Source organism: Tamandua tetradactyla, chromosome 2 (genome assembly GCF_023851605.1).
Source record: "Tamandua tetradactyla isolate mTamTet1 chromosome 2, mTamTet1.pri, whole genome shotgun sequence".
Taxonomy (NCBI): Eukaryota; Metazoa; Chordata; class Mammalia; order Pilosa; family Myrmecophagidae; genus Tamandua; species Tamandua tetradactyla.
The window spans coordinates 201,560,487-201,578,190 of NC_135328.1; the positions used below are offsets into that span (position 1 = coordinate 201,560,487).

At 41.2% G+C, this 17,704-nt stretch overlaps 1 protein-coding gene across 10 annotated transcripts in view; it reads right to left on the reverse strand.

Annotated features, from left to right (window-relative positions):
• Positions 1–4,042, reverse strand: part of SRRM1 (serine and arginine repetitive matrix 1) — a 35,120-nt gene extending 31,078 nt beyond the window's left edge. For 2 of the 10 annotated variants that reach the window (XM_077150795.1, XM_077150797.1), the window contains exon 1: positions 1,078–2,139. In XM_077150795.1, coding sequence (XP_077006910.1) covers positions 1,078–1,143 — 66 coding nt within the window. In that variant the 5' untranslated portion in view covers positions 1,144–2,139. Of the gene's footprint in view, positions 1–1,077; positions 2,140–2,394; positions 3,316–3,397; positions 3,575–3,835 lie in introns of those variants that run through there. The other 8 variants (XM_077150796.1, XM_077150794.1, XM_077150800.1 and 5 more) reach the window with 6 other exon arrangements.
• Positions 4,043–17,704: the final 13,662 nt, after the last annotated feature.

Genomic DNA, 17,704 nt, shown 5'->3' on the forward strand with positions numbered 1-17,704 from the left:
GTACGCAGGATAGTTAACTTTCCCATAACTAATATTAGGTTTGATATGTATCCTTTCACACATTTTTCACTCATATGAACATTAAAGTTATTTTTTTTGCTTAACTAGAACCCAGTGTGGTACATTTACTCTGCTTTTTAATATACGTTTCAAGCAAGATTATTGAATTTCATCTTCTTTGAAAGCCAGTGGAATGCCTGAAAATTATTACGGCAATGCATATAAATGGGAGAAAGGAAAATACACTCTAGGATTGTGTTGTCAGTTTTCCACCACTTTAAGAACATAGAATGTATGAAAAATACAGGTTACTTTAATAAACTCAATTTCAGCAAAGAACTTGGAAAAATGAGAGCTTATAACTACATCAGACCACCAAGAGATCAGTAGTCTTTGTATTTTTAGCCATTCCTACTGGCCCAATTCAACATGGAAGTTAACTGGTTGTCTGATATGAAATCTACTGATTGTATCACTGAGTTGGCCACTGTCCCTTGGAAAATGATCAAGAAAACTTCTACTTAGGTAAGTAAAGAACTTGGAGCTTCTGCCACAACTTAGCTTTAGGACCTCAAGCAAGTTACTTAACTTCTCTGAGTTTGTTTCCTCACCTGCTAAGATAGGAGTAATGAACTCCATCTTGCAGGGTTCTTGTGTTTATTAGAAATTATTTATGTAAAGTTCCTGACATATGACAGAAAGTTCAGTAAATGGAAGCTATCAATTCTGTATCTCAACTGAAATAGTTCATTATCTAGCTGGCAGTTTACTAAAAAGATTAACTGCCCTAAAATCTTTTAACTCAGAGCTCATTCTGGTCAGATACTCTTAGGAATTGTTGTCACTATATTAAAAAAAACTGCACTTTTTCTTACCAACACCAAAAACAAACTTCACTTTTGAATTTATACATCAAACACCTTGCTTTTGTTCCTATTGGAACATCTTTCCATAGGAAACACTTGCCATAACCAAAAGAAAAGGCTTTTATTTTTGTTCAAAATATTTGTGCATGACAGAAAATACTGATGATTTATTAGAAAATATTTTGCCAGAAATTACAAAATGGACACTCACCAGACGTGAAAATTTGATAGGCTCTCCATTTGAAGCCATAACCCCCAAAATAACTAGGGTTTGCATAAAGCATGGACAGTTAAGTAACTGGTTGTTGTAAGTTAAATACTTGGAATACTACTGCAACTTCTGATGCCCAGTTTTAAGTGTCAAGAGATTAATCTTTACAAAGTCCTGGCCTTCCCGTCTTCTGATTTTTTTTCTTAAAATAGAAACGTACAAACTACAAATTATAAGCTCCACAAAGTGCAGAGAACCAAACTACATTACATAATGTGTAGATTTTTGGCATAGACCAATTGTCTCTATTGGTTTTTCTCCCCTAAGAGCATGGGAACTGATGCGATCATTGGTGCTCAACTACAGTCCTATTAACGACACTTCCCACCCATCTAGATCTAGACCGGGTGTTAATTTTCCTGCATGAGTGGAATATGGGGCAAACGGGATTCACCAAGAGCTTGATAAAGTCTGGGCCCCGGGGATCAAATACGACGAGGTAAACTTCCCGCCCGCAAGCGAAGGGCGCGCAGGCTCAATAGAACCTAGGTTAAGAATCACCTTTTCTCTCGCGAACTCCAACAGTATAACAAATGAGGCTAGAGATGGGGGAGTAATTTCACTCCACGACCCTATCTCCACACACAAGCACACCTTTCTATGGCACTCTCTGCCCTCAAAATTTCTAGATTCAAACGTTCTGACTACATTATCATCTGAGCTCCCCTCCTTGAAGGGATAACACATCCGGTGGGAGGTGCGCGAACTCTGACCCGGCACCTTAGCGAAAGCTCAGAACTAGGGGAAAGGACGGTGAAAAACTCAGGCAGGGAAGCCCGCTTTCCAAAGAGAAACCGCTAAACGCTGTCTCGCCCTCTTCCATCTAAGACGATCTCCTGGGGCGATCTGCCGAAACCGTACTCTCCACTACCCTCGCCGCCAGTCACCTCCACGCTTTCCCCGGCCTCCCCCTAGGGACTTCCTCCTCGCGGCTCCGCTAGGCCCCAGGACCCGGCAGTGCGCGCGGCGCTTGGCCTGCAGGCCCTGGACTAGCAAGCGGCGAGATACCGCGCCGACCCATTCCCGCCGCCATTTTCCGGCGACCGTCGCCGCCGCGTAGTGGGGGGGGGGGGACGATCCCGGAGGAGGAGACTGCGCAGGGGCGCACGGGTCTTCGCCGCAGGCCAGGGAGAAGCGACTGCGGAAACAAGGAGTCCTCGGGATCCTCGAAACCTCCCCTCCCTGACCACCCAGTCCCAGGTTTAGGCCTCAACGACAGGCTTCTCAGCTCACCCCAGATCCCCCACTTCTACTTACGCGGAAGAAGCCCGCGTCCATCTTGCTGCCTCGCTCAGAGATCGCTCCCTATCCCAAGGTGCACCGCGCCGCCGCGACGGAGGGCGGGACTGGCAGAGGGTAAGCCGAGCGCCGGGACGCAACGCGCACCGCCTTCACCCGCCCCCTCCCAAGACATGAGGCCGCGCCTGCTCAGTGTGGTGAGGGCCCGCCACGCGTGCGCACGCGCGCCCAGAAGGCGCCCTCCAGGCGGTCTCCGAGCCTCCTAATAGCCAGTGAGGAGACGAGCTTTGCAACCGCAGCCAATAGGAGCAAAAGGGAGAGTCGTCGATCCGCCTCACTATGTGAATCCTTTTGTGGCGCGTGATCAGCCTCGTTCGCGTATCGTGACGTGACCCATCCGTCGACCCGTAGTGGAAGGGGCCTCCCGCCCTGAGGCTCCAGGGAGCGATTAAAGAGAAAGGTGGTTACTCCTGAGTGACGCTGGTGAGGCGGCTCGTGCGCAGATGGCAAGCCTGTGGCCTCCCTTGTAATTATAAAAGTGAATGTGTTGGTTTTAAGAGTTTACCGGTGATTAAGACTGACTGTACAGTAGTTGAACTAGGTATTAATAGTTGAAATCCGCATCCCAGTCCAGTTTCCTGGGCATTCCCTCAGTCTGCGCACAACTCTCTTTTAAGAAGCGCTAAATGTCCAGTTTCGGTTTCAGCTTTTCCGTAACCACGCTAAAGAGCAGGAAGCTGATGACAGCCGTGGCCCTCGGGCTGCGTGTGGGGGCCTAGGGCTGTGACGAGGAGGAACAATGGGCCTCCAGGCTTTGGAGCTCATGGCCTCCGCCCCCCTCGCCCAACTGAGCCTCCTCAGCGCCTTCACTTCAGCTGTAGGGGTCTCCAGGATTGAATGCATGGTGCCAGATTTTCACTGAGCGACTTTCTCTTCTTCCTTTTCCGAGAAAAGAAAAAAACGTGTCTATCGGAAAGGCCTTTAATGAACACCTCACCTGCCCCCGCACAAGCATTCTCACCTTTTCCTGCTTTTTCTTCACGGCATATATCACACCAGAAAGTGTGTGCTTGTGTACCCTCATGGCTTTAAACAGTAACTATATGCTGACGACTTCCAAATATCACCAGCTCAGACTTCTCTGTTGAACTTGAGAATTGTAGAGGCAACTGCCTCCTCCACATTTCCACTTGGGCGCCTGATAGACATCACAGAATTAACATAACTATGAACTGAACTTCTGATCTATGCCACTGCCCACCCCCCACCCCCCAAAAAGAACAAAAAACTCAAAAAAAGCTCTTCCCCAAATCTTCCCTGTCTCAGTTGATGACTGTTTCTTTCCTTGAGTATAGTGACTGTTGACTTTTATCCTTGCTAACATTCTTCTTCACACTTCACAACCAGTCATCCACCAAATCTTGCCTTTTGCTTCTCTTTTTAATTGTGAATCACTTACCTGTAGCCTCATTACCTCATTAATTTAGGCAGTTGAATTATTGTGTGAATCATTGCAACAACCTATTAACTATTTTCCCTGCCTTTAGGGTTGATGTCTCCACCCTATATCCAGAATAATTTTTCTGAAATTATTGTCTTGATCCTGTCACTCCCAATTTAAAACCCTTCAGTGGCAACCTATTGTCCTCCAGATAAAGCCCAAACTAGCTACTGTGGTCACAAAGCCCTTTATGATTTGTTCACTACTCCCTTCTCTAGACTCATTCCGTGGGTCAGTCCTCTCCCTTCCACATCCTTCACTTCTAAGCTGCAGCCACACTGAATACAGACACTTCTTAGTTATAGACTGGTCTGTATGTTAAAGCTAAAGTGGTGAAGAGGTGACTCAAATGTCACTTCTTCAGACAAGCCCTTTCTGGCCAGCCTTCCTAAAACAGCAAGCACCTTCTCTCTCCTCATTCTGTCCTACCCTGCTTTCTTTTTAGTAAGTAGGCATTATCTATTTTGTTTACATATTTTCTGTCTTGTCCCCCATATATGTGTGTGTATATATATATATATATATATATATTTTTTTTTTTTTTTTTTTTAAAGGTACTTTGGGGGCAAAGACGTTGGCCCATCTTGTTCACTATTTACAGCCTCAATACCTAGAACAATATCTAGCACATTCTTGGAGCTCAATAAAGATTTGTTAAGTAAATATATGAATAAAAGTCTAAGGCTCAGTCCCCAAAGGCACTTCTACCAATGAGCAATTCTGTTATTTGAATGTTAAAATGACTAATTTATCAGGAAGAGACCACATTGAAAAATCTGCTGAGGCAGATCAGCACCCCCTCCCCCACCACGATCTCAGCAGGTATAGTGGAGAACTACTTCCCAGTGAAGGTACCTGCAGACCCTACCTCCTGTTCACTTAAGCTGTATAGATCAAAATAGGCCTTAAAGTCGAGAATCCATCCGCAGAGAGCCACTGGTCTCATCACTGGCTCTTTTGCTAGATCTGATCTTTAAGTCTTCAAAAAAAAAAACCCTCTAAGCATTCTCCTGAAACTAAAAACTCACTTTTCATTTTAGCAACTGCTTTTTCCCATTGCTTGCTGGAAGATGTTGATGACAAAGGTATTTCACCTGTTGCGTATTCCCTCTATGTTTCAGAGTTGCTCCTACTGAAAATGACTCATCCCTTAGGCAGAGGTAGCTTTTATAATTTTCTCACCGTTTTTACCTTTTGTTATAATCTCCACTTTTGTTTCCAGAGCTTGCCTCTTGATTTCAACTCTGCTTTTGTATTTCCTAGATAAAACAAAGATAACAATCTTGGTAAGTTACCTTCAGAACTAAGCACAAACTTATATATATACAAAAAGCTACGGCCTGAAATAATCCATTAGCTGAGATGAATATTACTGATGGTTAGAAGCTAAGGAGAGTGTCTTGGGCATGTCAATGAGTAATTAGTTATCTATTTCTACATAACAAATTACCTCCAAAATTTAACAGCTTGAAAACAATAAACATTTGGGTGGGCCACGGAGATCTGCCATACCAGAAACCCAGTTCATTTCCCGGTTCTTGCCCATGCAAAAATAAATTAATTAAATTAAATTAAAAATAAACATTTATCTCATTCTGTTTCTGTGGACCAGGAATCCGGAGTGACTTAGTTGGGTGGTTCTCGCTCAAGATCAATATATTGGCAGTCAATATACTGGCCTAAGTTAAAGTTATCTGAAGGTTTGACTGGAGCTGGAGAATCTATTTCCAAGATGGCTCACTCACATGGCTATTCACAAAAGGACTCAATTCCTTGCCATGTTGACATCTATGTAGGGCTACTTGAAGTTCCCCATGATATGATAGCTGGCTTCCTCCAGAGCAAGTGAAAAAAAGAACAAGACAGAAGCCACAATATGTTTTTTACTTAACTTCAGAAGTCACACACCATCATTTCCACAATATCCTATTGGTTACACAGATCATCTGTATTCTGGGTTGGAGGTGACTCCTCAAGTTCATGAACACTAAATAGGCAAGGATCATTGGGTTCCATTTTGCAGATGGTATATCACTGTATTATAAGTTGAAAATATGTAATTGCAGAAACTTGTATATTTCCAAATCTAAAATGGGCTTTATTCTTTCTCTTCCCTCAGGATCTTTGTTACATATCTGTTCCCTTGGTATGGAACCACCTTTCCCTTCATTCCATCTATTCTTTTATTTTCCCCACTCTGCAACCCTACTCTTAACCCTTTACTTGCCAAGCTGTGACTTTTTCCCTTTAGGATTATAATTAGATACGACTTCTTCCAGGAAACATTTCTGGTTAGTGGGACTGCATTCTTATAGTCTGATTAAATTTTTATGGGGTTGCTGAGTTCCTCCCACAAACTGTAGCTAGGCCTCCCAAACTGTATCCTATATTCCACCTTAACTCTCATAACATACCTTCTAATATATACCCACACACTTATCTCTACCCAGGTCCCACACAAGATAAAACCTTTAAAGTTAGAAACCATGCCTTCTTCCTCTCTTTATTCTCAGTAACCAACCCAGAGTTTGGCAAATAATATGTTCCAGGTAGATGGCCAAATTGTTAAAAGCACTATTCTGCCAAAGCTGAATATTGCTGTTATAGGATAAACTTCTGAGATAAAAGAATAAACTTGTATTAAAAGTATGAAATTGTGTCAAAAGGTCTGCATAATTACAATTTTAATTTTTTTTTTTTTTTTTTATTTGCACAGGAGCAGGCACTGGGAATCGAACCTGGGTCTCCAGCATGGCAGGCAAGAACTCTGCCTGCTGAACCTCCATGGCCACCCTATAATTACAATTTTATTGTTAAAATTTTACTACTAAAATTTTAAGTTTATAACATATAGGGACAATAGATTTTTCAACACTAGAGGGCCTCTGCGATCACTATACCTACATATTTTTCATACTAAATAGACATCTAGGATTCCTGAACCCCTCTTGTCTTCCTCCATGTTTAGTCTATTGTCAGTGATCATTGCATGACACTTTTATTTACTGCTTTCACATTCATTAGGAGGATAACTCTATGAGGGTCAGAAATCTCTTGGCAATAAAATAAAAACTTAATTGTATTTATCATCAGCATACCAAGATGTCACACTATAAGGAGATTTCTAGTTGTTTCTGCATGTCAAATACCAGATATATAGGATATAAAGGTAGCAATTCTCATTATTAGACTAAGTAGGTGCACAATGCAGAATGTACATTTTTTATGGGATTGCTGAGCTCCCCCCACAAACTATGGCCCAGGCCTCCCAAACTGGATGCCATAGTCTAATAATGAGTCACTAGATGGTGTTCTACTCTCTCAGGATAAAGTACATCTTTGGGCAGGACTTGTTGGACATAAGTACACTATCACAAGGGCATGGTTTCATTTGGCTGGTTTTTACTGACTATGTGCTCAGCATGTTGTTTTTAGAAGGAGGAAGGGTGTTCTAGTTTGCTAGCTGCCAGAAAGCAACACACCAGAGACGGATTGGCTTTTAATAAAAGGGGATGTATTTTGTTAGCTCTTCAGAAGAAAGGCAGCTAACTTTCATCTGAGGTCTTTCTTAGGTGGGAAAGTTCAGGGTAATCTCTGCTGGCCTTCTCTCCAGGCCTCGGTTCCAACAACCTTCCCCAGAGTGATTCCTTTCTTCATCTCCAAAGGCCTGGGCTGAGCTGCGAGTGCTGAGATGAGGTATGCTGAGCTGCTTGGGCTGTGCTACTTTGTGCTCTCTCATTTAGGCACCAGCCAATTAAATCAAACATCATTCATTGCAGCAGGCACACCTCCTAGCCGACTGCAGATGTAATTAGGAACAGATGAGGTACCATTAGCTCATGTCCACAGCAACAGAACTAAGCACGTTCACCTGGCCAAGCTGACAACTGAGTCTAAGTACCACAAAGGGGAACAAAGGAAGTTAAAGATGGTACAGAGGGAACTTAGAGTGTAACCAGGAAACTAAAAGCAACAGGCATGAAAAAAAAATGTAATGTCTGCTTTGCTTTCCAGCTCATAAAAAGATCCCCACAGACATTATATTCAGGTATTGTATTGGCATATTTATTTTTTACACAAAGTCTGGGAGAATCAGATTACTGCCCATCGGATGGGAAATGAGGAGCCATCACTGGGAGAATTCCCTCTTCCTGTCTCTGTTCATATTCTTACTGTGTCATCTGACTGTATCTTTCTTTTTTAGAGAATCTTATAATAATAGGAAATACCACTTTTTTGTGTGGGGAGGAGGAACATTTTATGTCAGGCTTCATGATAAGTGCTTACACATTAGCTAATTCAATCCTCACAGTAATACCTTGGGCATAGGTATTATCCCCATTTCACAGATGGGTAAACTGAGGCTTCAGAAAGAGGTATTAGTTGTCTAAACTTACACAGCCAGCATATAGCAGAACTCACTTGCAGGATTTTGTCCATTTACTGAGGGTTGAGACTGCTAGGTTACAAATGGCTTTTGTATTCATATGGGTGTTAAGAAAATGGCTGAGGGAGGGGAGTGAAGACAGCATCCATATGGGTATTAAGAAAATAGCTGGAGGAGGGAGTGTAAACAGATTTTATCCTACTGGTGAATGAGCAAACAGGCCTTCTTAGTCTAGCTAGAGATTGCCTCCAAACCCATATGAGAGGAAGGGAAAACCAGAGAATCCTGAGTCAATTTTCTCCACCTTCAGACTGCAAACCACTCAGGCAGTGATGGCCATAAGTGGTTGGTTTTTCAAATCATCCTTGACTTCATTTAAGAATGAGCAGCAACAATACTTGTTATTAAAAGAGGTCCTTTATCTCTTCCACTCCTGCACCTAAATTATCTAGCTGGGCAGGTCCTTATCACATGGTCTTGTAAATGTAGAGCTTCTAGAGACTGGACACATTGAACCAGTCAGCAAAATATAAACTTGGATCACACACCTTCCCTTTTGGCCCTGTGGAATTACTGAGGGGTTGTAGTCCAGTAACTCCTGGACTATAAATAAAGACCCTTAGGCCAGGGGCAGAGTATTCAGTATATGAATTATGACTTGAAGTCCCAGTTCTAGTCCTTAAAAGTTACCTATGTTCCAGGGGGTCACCACATTTTATCAACATTTGGGGGCTGCCTATGTTTAATCTACAGCCAGATGAGTAGGGGTGGCAGAGCCAGAATGTGCAGTAATCATTTCTAGAACCAATATTTGCCAAGTATAAATAGCAAGGATGTGAACAGCACTATCCCCCAGGAAACAATTCACAAAAAGAAAACCCCCTTCTATAGAATATAAACATGCCAAGCTTTCCTAGCTCCATGACACTTACTCTCACTATAGGGGTACCTCTTCTTCCTCTACTCTTCTAAGGCCCAGGCAACAGCTGGGAAGAGAGCAAAGGAGCTTCTATACCTGCAAAGCAAACTAATAGACCATGACAACATCCACGCAGAGGTTAAGATAGTGACCCTTTAATCCCACCCCAGAGAAGTAGAGTGTATGTAAATGTGCTATGTGTATTAATGTTAGTCCAGAATAGATAGATTAAACTTTGGCTAACCTTTTGCTGTGTTAAATAATCCTATAACTAAAAATTAAATAATTTTTTAAAAGGCTACCTCTGGTCTGTTTCCATTTATTATGTCAAAGTTAGTGGAGTGAAGGCAAAACAGTTCACTATACATCCTATCACTTTGACACCCCATCACTTTGACACCTAGGGATTGACTTTCTTTCCTGGAAGCTGACTTTTAATTTTCTCTGAATATTCAAAAGACTTTCAGATGTAGAACTTACCCTGAACCTTTGGACACTATTTCCCCCATATGTCTGAGCGGTTGTTCCAGTTTTATCCCAGCTCCTCAGGACGATGAGTCAGGGGAGCCTGATAAAAGTACAGATTCCTGGGCCCATTCCTAGAGTTCTGATGTCTGTGGAATGCAGGAAGCTACATTTAAAAAAAAATTTTTTATTTTATTTTTTTAAACAACAAAAAACACCAAACAAATGCAAACATTCCGATTTTGATCATTCCATTCTACATATATAATCAGTAATTCACAACATCATCACATAGTTGCATATTCATCATCATGATCATTTCTTAGAACATTTGCATCTATTCAGAAAAAGAAATAAAACAAAAACAGAAAAAAATTTATACATACCATGCCCGTCACCCCTCCCTTTCATTGATCACTAGCATTTCAAACTAAATTTAACATTCATTCCCTCTATTATTTATTTTTCTACTATTCTGTTGACAAGGTAGATAAAAGGAGCATCAGAAACAAGGTTTTCACAATCATACAGTCACATTGTGAAAGCTATGTCATTATACAATCATCATCAAGAAACATGGCTACTGGAACACAACTCTACATTTTCAGGCAGTTCCCTCCAGCCTTTCCATTTCCTCTTGGATAACAAGGTAATATCTACTTAATGTGTAAGAATAACTTCCAGGACAACCTCACGACTCTGTTTGGAATCTCTCAGCCACTGACAATTTGTCTCATTTCACTCTTCCTCCTTTTGGTCGAGAGGGTTCTCTCAATCCCTTGATGCTGAGTCTCAGCTCATTCTAGGGTTTTTCTCAATCCCTTGATGCTAAGTCTCAGCTCAAGGAAGCTACATTTTTAATAAGCATCCCCAGGAAATTCTGATAGGGGATTCTCCTCACTTGGAGAAACACTGATGTCTTAGGTAAGACATTACTTGTTCCATATGAAAATTTTGTCCTCAATGGGTTATGAGTTTCCGGGGAGCTTTGGACATAGTAATTGTTGAATGAAAAAATGGTGGTGTTCTGGTTTGCTAGCTTCCAGAATGCAATATACCAGAAATGGAATGGTTCTAAAAAGGGGAATTTAATAAATTGTGAGTTCATAGTTCTAAGGCTGAGAAAATGTTCCAATTAAAGCAAGTCTATAAAAATGTCCAAATTAAGACATCCAGGGAAAGATGTCTTGATTTAAGAAGGCTAATGAAGTTCAGGGTTTCTCTCTCAAGAGGAAAGGCACATGGCAAACATGGTCAGAGTTTCTCTCTCTGGAAAGGCATGTGGCAGACATGGCATCATCTGCTAGCTTTCTCTCCTGGCTTCCTGTTTCATGAAGTGCCCCAGGAGGCACTTTCTTCTTCATCTCCAAAGGTTGCTGGCTGGTGGACTCTCTGCTTCTTGTGGCTATGTCGTTCTCCTCTCTCAGAATCTCCCCCATTCTCCAAAATGTTTCCTTCTTTATAGGATTCCAGTAAATTAATCAAGACCCACCTTGAATGGTTGGAGACACATCTCCACCCAAACCAGCTTAACAACCACTCTTGATTGAGTCATATCTCCAGGGAGATGATCTAATTACAGTTTCAAACATACAGTACTGAATAGGGATTAGAAGAAACGGCTACCTTTACAAAATGGGGTTAGGATTAAAACTTGGTTTTTCTAGGGTACATACATCCTTTCAAACTGGCACAGGTAGTAAAGGGATGAAGAGGGATCTTTGTTTTAAGTATCTGAATAACCATAATTAATCTTGGGGCCCTTTATTACCTAGGTGTCAATATCTCACTCAAATGAACAAAGGCCATGAGACAAAAGTAATACAAAATAATTTCAAATTCCAGTTATACTTTTCAAAATACCAACAAAGGGCATCCTGTTCATAATTCTATCTGCTTCTCTTCAGTTCTCTCTACTTGCAGCTACTTTGTTGCCTCTTCCTCTCCAAACATCCCTCTGTTCTTTATTGAATAGATTAGTTGAATCTCTCCAGCCTTTTGAAGATTCCTCTTCTTCACCCATCTCCTATATTTTCCACTACAAAGAAGACTGTAAGATCCCTTAAGCCAGATTCCTCTTCTTTAGACTCAGTCAGGATAATACATGTAATTTCACCAGTTTTCCCCTGATAAATCTTTGCAGACATCCACAAGGAAAGACAAATGTTTCTATCCTGCAGAGGCTCCTTCTACATATAGTCCAACCCCACTGTCTTTTCTTGTGGAGTAAATACAGTTTCTCCCATGTGGCTCCGGAGGGACTGCCGAAGTGAGTCATCAGAGCCTCCTCTCTCAAATCCCAGAGCTAAGAACAGGGAACTCTGTCCCCTGATGGCTGCAGACTACCACTAAATAGCTCCCTTCAGCCATAACCTCTCAACATTTTGGACAAGCTGCTGTTGTTCCTTGACAACAGCCATTCCCACTATGGGAAAGCGAGTGATAAAGAGAGAATGAACCAAGTGGTTCCAAACTTGTCCCACCACAAATCCCAGCCTGCTCATTTGCCCAAACCTAGTTTATTAACATCAGTTCCAGCTCTCCAAGTCTGTCCCAAGACCTGGCATTCCAGGTCTAAGCTCCATTTGACAATCTTGTTTTCAGGGGCAGTCCTGGCAGTCTTCTTTTCTCCTCAGGCTTGAATGGTTTTGTCAGTTGCAATCCTTATTTTGGTAGTGGCGGTGGTAAAAGTTCAAGGTTGCCATGAAACACGAGGTCATTTCTTCTTAATTATAAATCCCTCTCACCTCAAACTGAGTCCAGTATGTCTGACTCTCTAAGCATATTTCTGACACTTTGACAGATGGCTCTCTGTGGTCTGTCTGGTCTGAACTGAGGACCCAGTCTAATAGACTCTTGTTGGATCCAGCCATGTGTATCGTGGCTACCACACACTTCTGGCATTGGAGTCATCCTCCCTGGAAGGGGAAGTCTTTCAGGCTTTAATCCCACAAAAGCCTGAGTGGAAGAAGTGTGGTAACCAAGGGGTTGGGACCTTTTCCCTTAGGGGAAGAGGAAAAACAACAACAGAGCTTTAAGCATATAGCAGCCTGCATGATCAGTCTCTCTAGAGGGGGAAAGAATGGTCAAACCACTTAAATAGATCTTCTGAAAGGTCTTTGAATTATTATCTACCTTGTTTTCCCTATAATGTATCAATGCTGAATCTATATCCTATATATTTCAGGAAAACTTAAAATGTTACTATTACCTAAGAAAATAGTTATCTTGTTAGCAACATGTGCATACGCTCTCTTGGTTCTGTGCCTCCTTTTTCTGTGCCCATGATAAAACCCTACCTCCTTTTCTGATCGGAGCGGAATACTGACTTCCATTTTTCAACCAGCCACCATTGGGAAGTATCTTCTCCTGTTCATAAGTCCTTGATTAAAACTCATGGGTAACTTTCTACCTATCGTGATTTTGGTCTTTGGGCTGTGCTGGGTTGGAACAGGAGGGTAGAGTCATATTTAGAGCGCTTGTGTTGCTAGGAAGAGTGTTAAAACGTCTACATACAATTGAGTCATGAACACATGTCAAAGTTTTCCCTTTTGATTTGTTAATGTGCTCTATTACATTAATTGATTTTCTTGTATTGAACCATTCTTGCATTCCTAGTATAACCCCCACTCGGTCAGCGTGTATAATTCCTTTAATGTGCTGTTGGATTCAATTTGCTAATATTTTCTTGAGAATTTTTGCATCTGAGTTCATTTGGGAGATTGGCCTGTAGTTTTCCTTTCTTACAGCATCTTTACCCAGTTTTGGTATTAAAATATTAGCTTCATAAAATGAGTTAGGTAGAGTTCCTTTTTCCTCAATTTTTTGGAAAAGTTTGAGTAGCATTGGTGTAAGTTCTTTCTGGAATGTTTGATAAAATTCCCCTGTGAAGCCATCTGGCTCTGGGCTTTGCTTCATAGGAAGATTTCTGATGACTGATTGAATCTCTTTACTTGTGATTGGTTTGTTGAGATCTTCTATTTCTTCCTGAGTCAGTGTAGCTTGTTTGTGTGTCTCCAGGAATTTGTTCATTTCATCTAAGTTGTCTAGTTTGTTGACGTTTAGTTGTTCATAGTATCCTCTTATGATTTCTTTTATTTCTTCATGGTCTGTGGTAATGCACCCCTTCTCATTTCTGATTTTGTTTGTTTGCATCCTCTCTCTTTCTTTGTCAGTCTTGCTAGTGGCCCATCAATTTTATTGATTTTCTCAAAGAACCAACTTTTGTTTTTATTGATTCTTTCTGTTGTTCTTCTGTTCTCCCATTCATTTATCCTGCTTTAATTCTTGTTATTTCTCTTATCCTATTTGTTTGGGGGTTAATTTGCTGTTCTCTCTCAAATCCTCCAGGTTTGCTGTTAAGTCCTCACTTTTTGCTCTTTCTTGTTTTTAATATAGGCATTTAAGGCAATAGCTTTCCCTCTCAGCACAGCCTTTGCTGCATCCTGTAAGTTCTCATAAGTTGTATTCTCATTTTTATTCATCTCCAGATAGCTACTGATTTCTCTAGCAATTTCTTCTTTGACCCACTAGTTGTTCAAGAGTGTGTTATTTAGTCTCCGTATAATTGTGAATGTTCTCATTCTTTTGGTGGTTATTGAGATCCAGCTTCATCCCATTGTGATCAGAGAAACTATTTTGAATAACTTCAATATTTTTATATTTATAAAGACCTGTTTCATGCCACAGCATATGATCTATCCTGGAGAATGTTCCATGAGCACTAGAGAAGAATGTATAACCTTGTGCTTTGGGGTGCAATGACCTATATATGTCTGTTAGGACTAATTCATTTATCAAGTTATTTAATTTCTCTATTTCCTTGTTGATCTTCTATCTGGTTGTTCTATCTATAGAGGAGAGTGGTGTATTTAAGTCCCCTACTATTATTGTTGAAACATCAATTGTTCCCTTCAGTTTTGCCAATGTCTGTCTTATGTATGTACTTTGGAGCACCTTGATTGGGAGCATAAACATTTATTATTGTTATATCTGTTAGGTCGGGGGAATAAGGGAGGGCTCTATGGCTGGAATCATGAAGTCACTCTGGAAAGGGAGGTGAATCGTTACAATCAAGGTCCTTGTGCAGCAAACATCTATTCACGGACATCTAACCACCCGCTGCTCAACCCGCTAGCGTAATAATCCTTTGTTTAATGTGCCACCCCTTTCATGTCATCACCTAACCCCTGCCCTTAAAAAACTTCACTCGCCAAAGCCCATGCGCGGACTCACCTCACTCCCTCTTGGGTTAGGTGAGCTCTGCCCAGTAGCGCAGCCAATAAAGCACGCTCATTTACAATCCTTTCGTTGTCTACTTTCCTTTCTCTCAAATACCTCATATCTTAAAACCTTTCAATATCTTCTTGGTGAATTGACCCATTAATTAATATGTAGTGTCCTTTGTTATATCTTCTTGGTGAATTGACCCATTAGTTAGTATATAGTGTCCTTCTTTGTCTCTTATGATGTCTTTACATTTAAAGTCTATTTTCTCTGATATTAGTATAGCTACTCCTGCTTTCTTTTGGTTTTACAACTTGTGTGGAAAATCTTTTTCCATCCTTTAACTTTCAATGTATTTGTATCCTTGTGTCTAAGATGAGTCTCTTGTAAGTATCATATAGCTAGACTATGTTTCTTAATCCATTCTGTCAGTCTGAATCTTTTAATTAGTAAATAATTTAGTCTGTTAACATTGAAAGTTATTACTGAAAAGGCATTTCTTGATTTCACCATCTTATTTTTTTATTTTGTTTGTCAGATCTGTATATTCTTTTCCCTCTTTCTCTTTGTATTATTTAAATTACCCTTAGTGGTACTCTTCAATTCTCTGCCCTCCTCCAGACCTCCCTCTCTTGTCTTTTTTTTTCAGCTGGCGGAACTCCTTTTAGTATTTCTTGTAGGGCCGGTCTCTTGTTGACAAATTCTTTCAGGACTTCTTTGTCTGTGAAGTCAAAAATTTTATCTCTCCCTCAATTTTGAAGGACAATTTGTCTGGGTACTGAAATTCTTGGCTGGAAGTATTTCTCTTTCAGAATCTTGAATATATCATATCACTGCCTTCTCACCTCCAGGGTGCTAACTGAGTAGTCTGAACTCAGTCTTATTTGATTTCCCTTGTGTTCTAGTTTGCTAGCTGTCAGAATGCAATATACCAGAAATGGAATGGCTTTTAAAAAGAGGAATTTAATAAATTGCTTGTTTACACTTCTAAGGCCAATAAAATGTCCCAATTAAAACAAGTCTATAGAAATGTCCAGTCTAAGGCATCCAGGGAAAGATACCTTGGTTCAAGAAGGCTGATGAAGTTCAGTGTCCCTCTCTCAAGTGAGAAGGCTCATGGTGAACAAGGTCAGAGTTTCTCTTTCATCTGGAAAGGTATGTCGCAAACACAGCATCATCTGCTAGGTTTCTCTCCTGGCTTCCCTTCACGAAGATTCCCAGGAGGCATTTTCCTTCTTCATCTCCAAAGCACTGGCTTGTGGACTCTCTGCTTCGTGGTGCTTCAGCATTCTCTGCTCTCTCTGAATCTCCCGCATTCTCCAAAATGTTTCCTCTTCTATAGGAGTCCCATAAACTAATCAAGACCCACCCAAATGGGTGGAGACATGCCTCCACCTAATCCAGTTTAACAATCACTTTTGATTAAATCACATCTCCAGGGAGGTGATCTAATTACAGTTTCAAACATACAATACTGAATAAGGATTAGAAGAAACAGCTGCCTTTACAACATGGGATTAGGATCAAGACATGGCTTTTCTAGGGTGCATGCATCATTTCAAACCAGCACACCTTGTATGTAGTAGATTGTTTTTTCTTTGCCATTTTCAGGATTTTCTACTTCTCTTTAACATTTGACAGATTGATTAGTATGTGCCTTGGGGAAGGCCTATATGGATTTATTCTGTTTGGAGTTCATTGGGCTTCTATAACTTGTATATTTATGCCCTTTATGAGGGTTTGGAAGTTTCCAATATATCCTCAACTATTCTTCTTAGCCCTTTACTGCTCTCTTCTCCTTCTGGGACACCAATGATTCTTATATTTATGTGCTTTCATTTGTCTATCATCTCCCTGAATCCCCATTCATTTTTTTCCATCTTTTTGCCATTTGCTGTTTTTAGTCTTCAAAGTCAATTATCCTGTCCTCTATATCACTTACTCTTTCTTCTGTCTCTTCAAATCTGGTGTTGTGTGCCTCTCGTATGTTTTTATTTGGTCAACAGAGTCTTTAATCTCTGTGATTTCCACTATTTTTCTATTTATTCTTTCAAATTTCTCTTTGTGCTCTCTATTTTCTTCTTGATCTTCTTTATGTCATTTCCTATCCCACTTATTTTATCAAGTAGAGTTGTAGGAACATCTTTGATTAGTTGTTCCAATGTCTGTCTCCTCCAGTGTTTAATTTGGTCATTAGGCAGGGCTCTATCGGTCTGCATTGTGATATGCTTAGTGATCTTCTGTTTTCTTCATTACATGTAAATATCTTGATTGATTTACTTTGGGAGTTGATTTCTTTCCGTAGTCTAAGGCCTTGTGTTTGCGGGATGGTTGTACAGCAGGGAGCAGGGAGCAGAGCACAGGGTGGAGCACTCAGTACAGTGATTTGTTTCAGGTCAAGTATGGGCACAGGTTGCAGATATTACTTTGATGCTTGTGAACATGGGCACCCTGCAGCCAGAAAGGATGTAGCTGTGTGGGTGCACAGGTCTAGGGGGAGTAACCCTGGTGTGTGCTGGTCTAAGGCATGGGGCCGTTTGCGCGCATGCATAGAGCTGTGGCCACAGGTTGGCATTATGCCTTCGTGGATTGGGGCAGACGTGACCCAGCTGCTAAGGTCAGCACTTTGTCAGAGCTGGGGAGTGAGGCTGAGAGCTGTGTGCATGTGCAGTTCTAGGACGGCTGTAAAGTGCGGTTCACAGAGCTGAATGATGTGATTAGAGGCTCATATGCATGCGTGGGCCAGGGAATGCAGGTGCACTGAATTCAGGGAGGGCCAGGTGAGGCTGTGAGACAGTATGGCGAGGGTGGGGGTGGGTGCGGGTGCCAG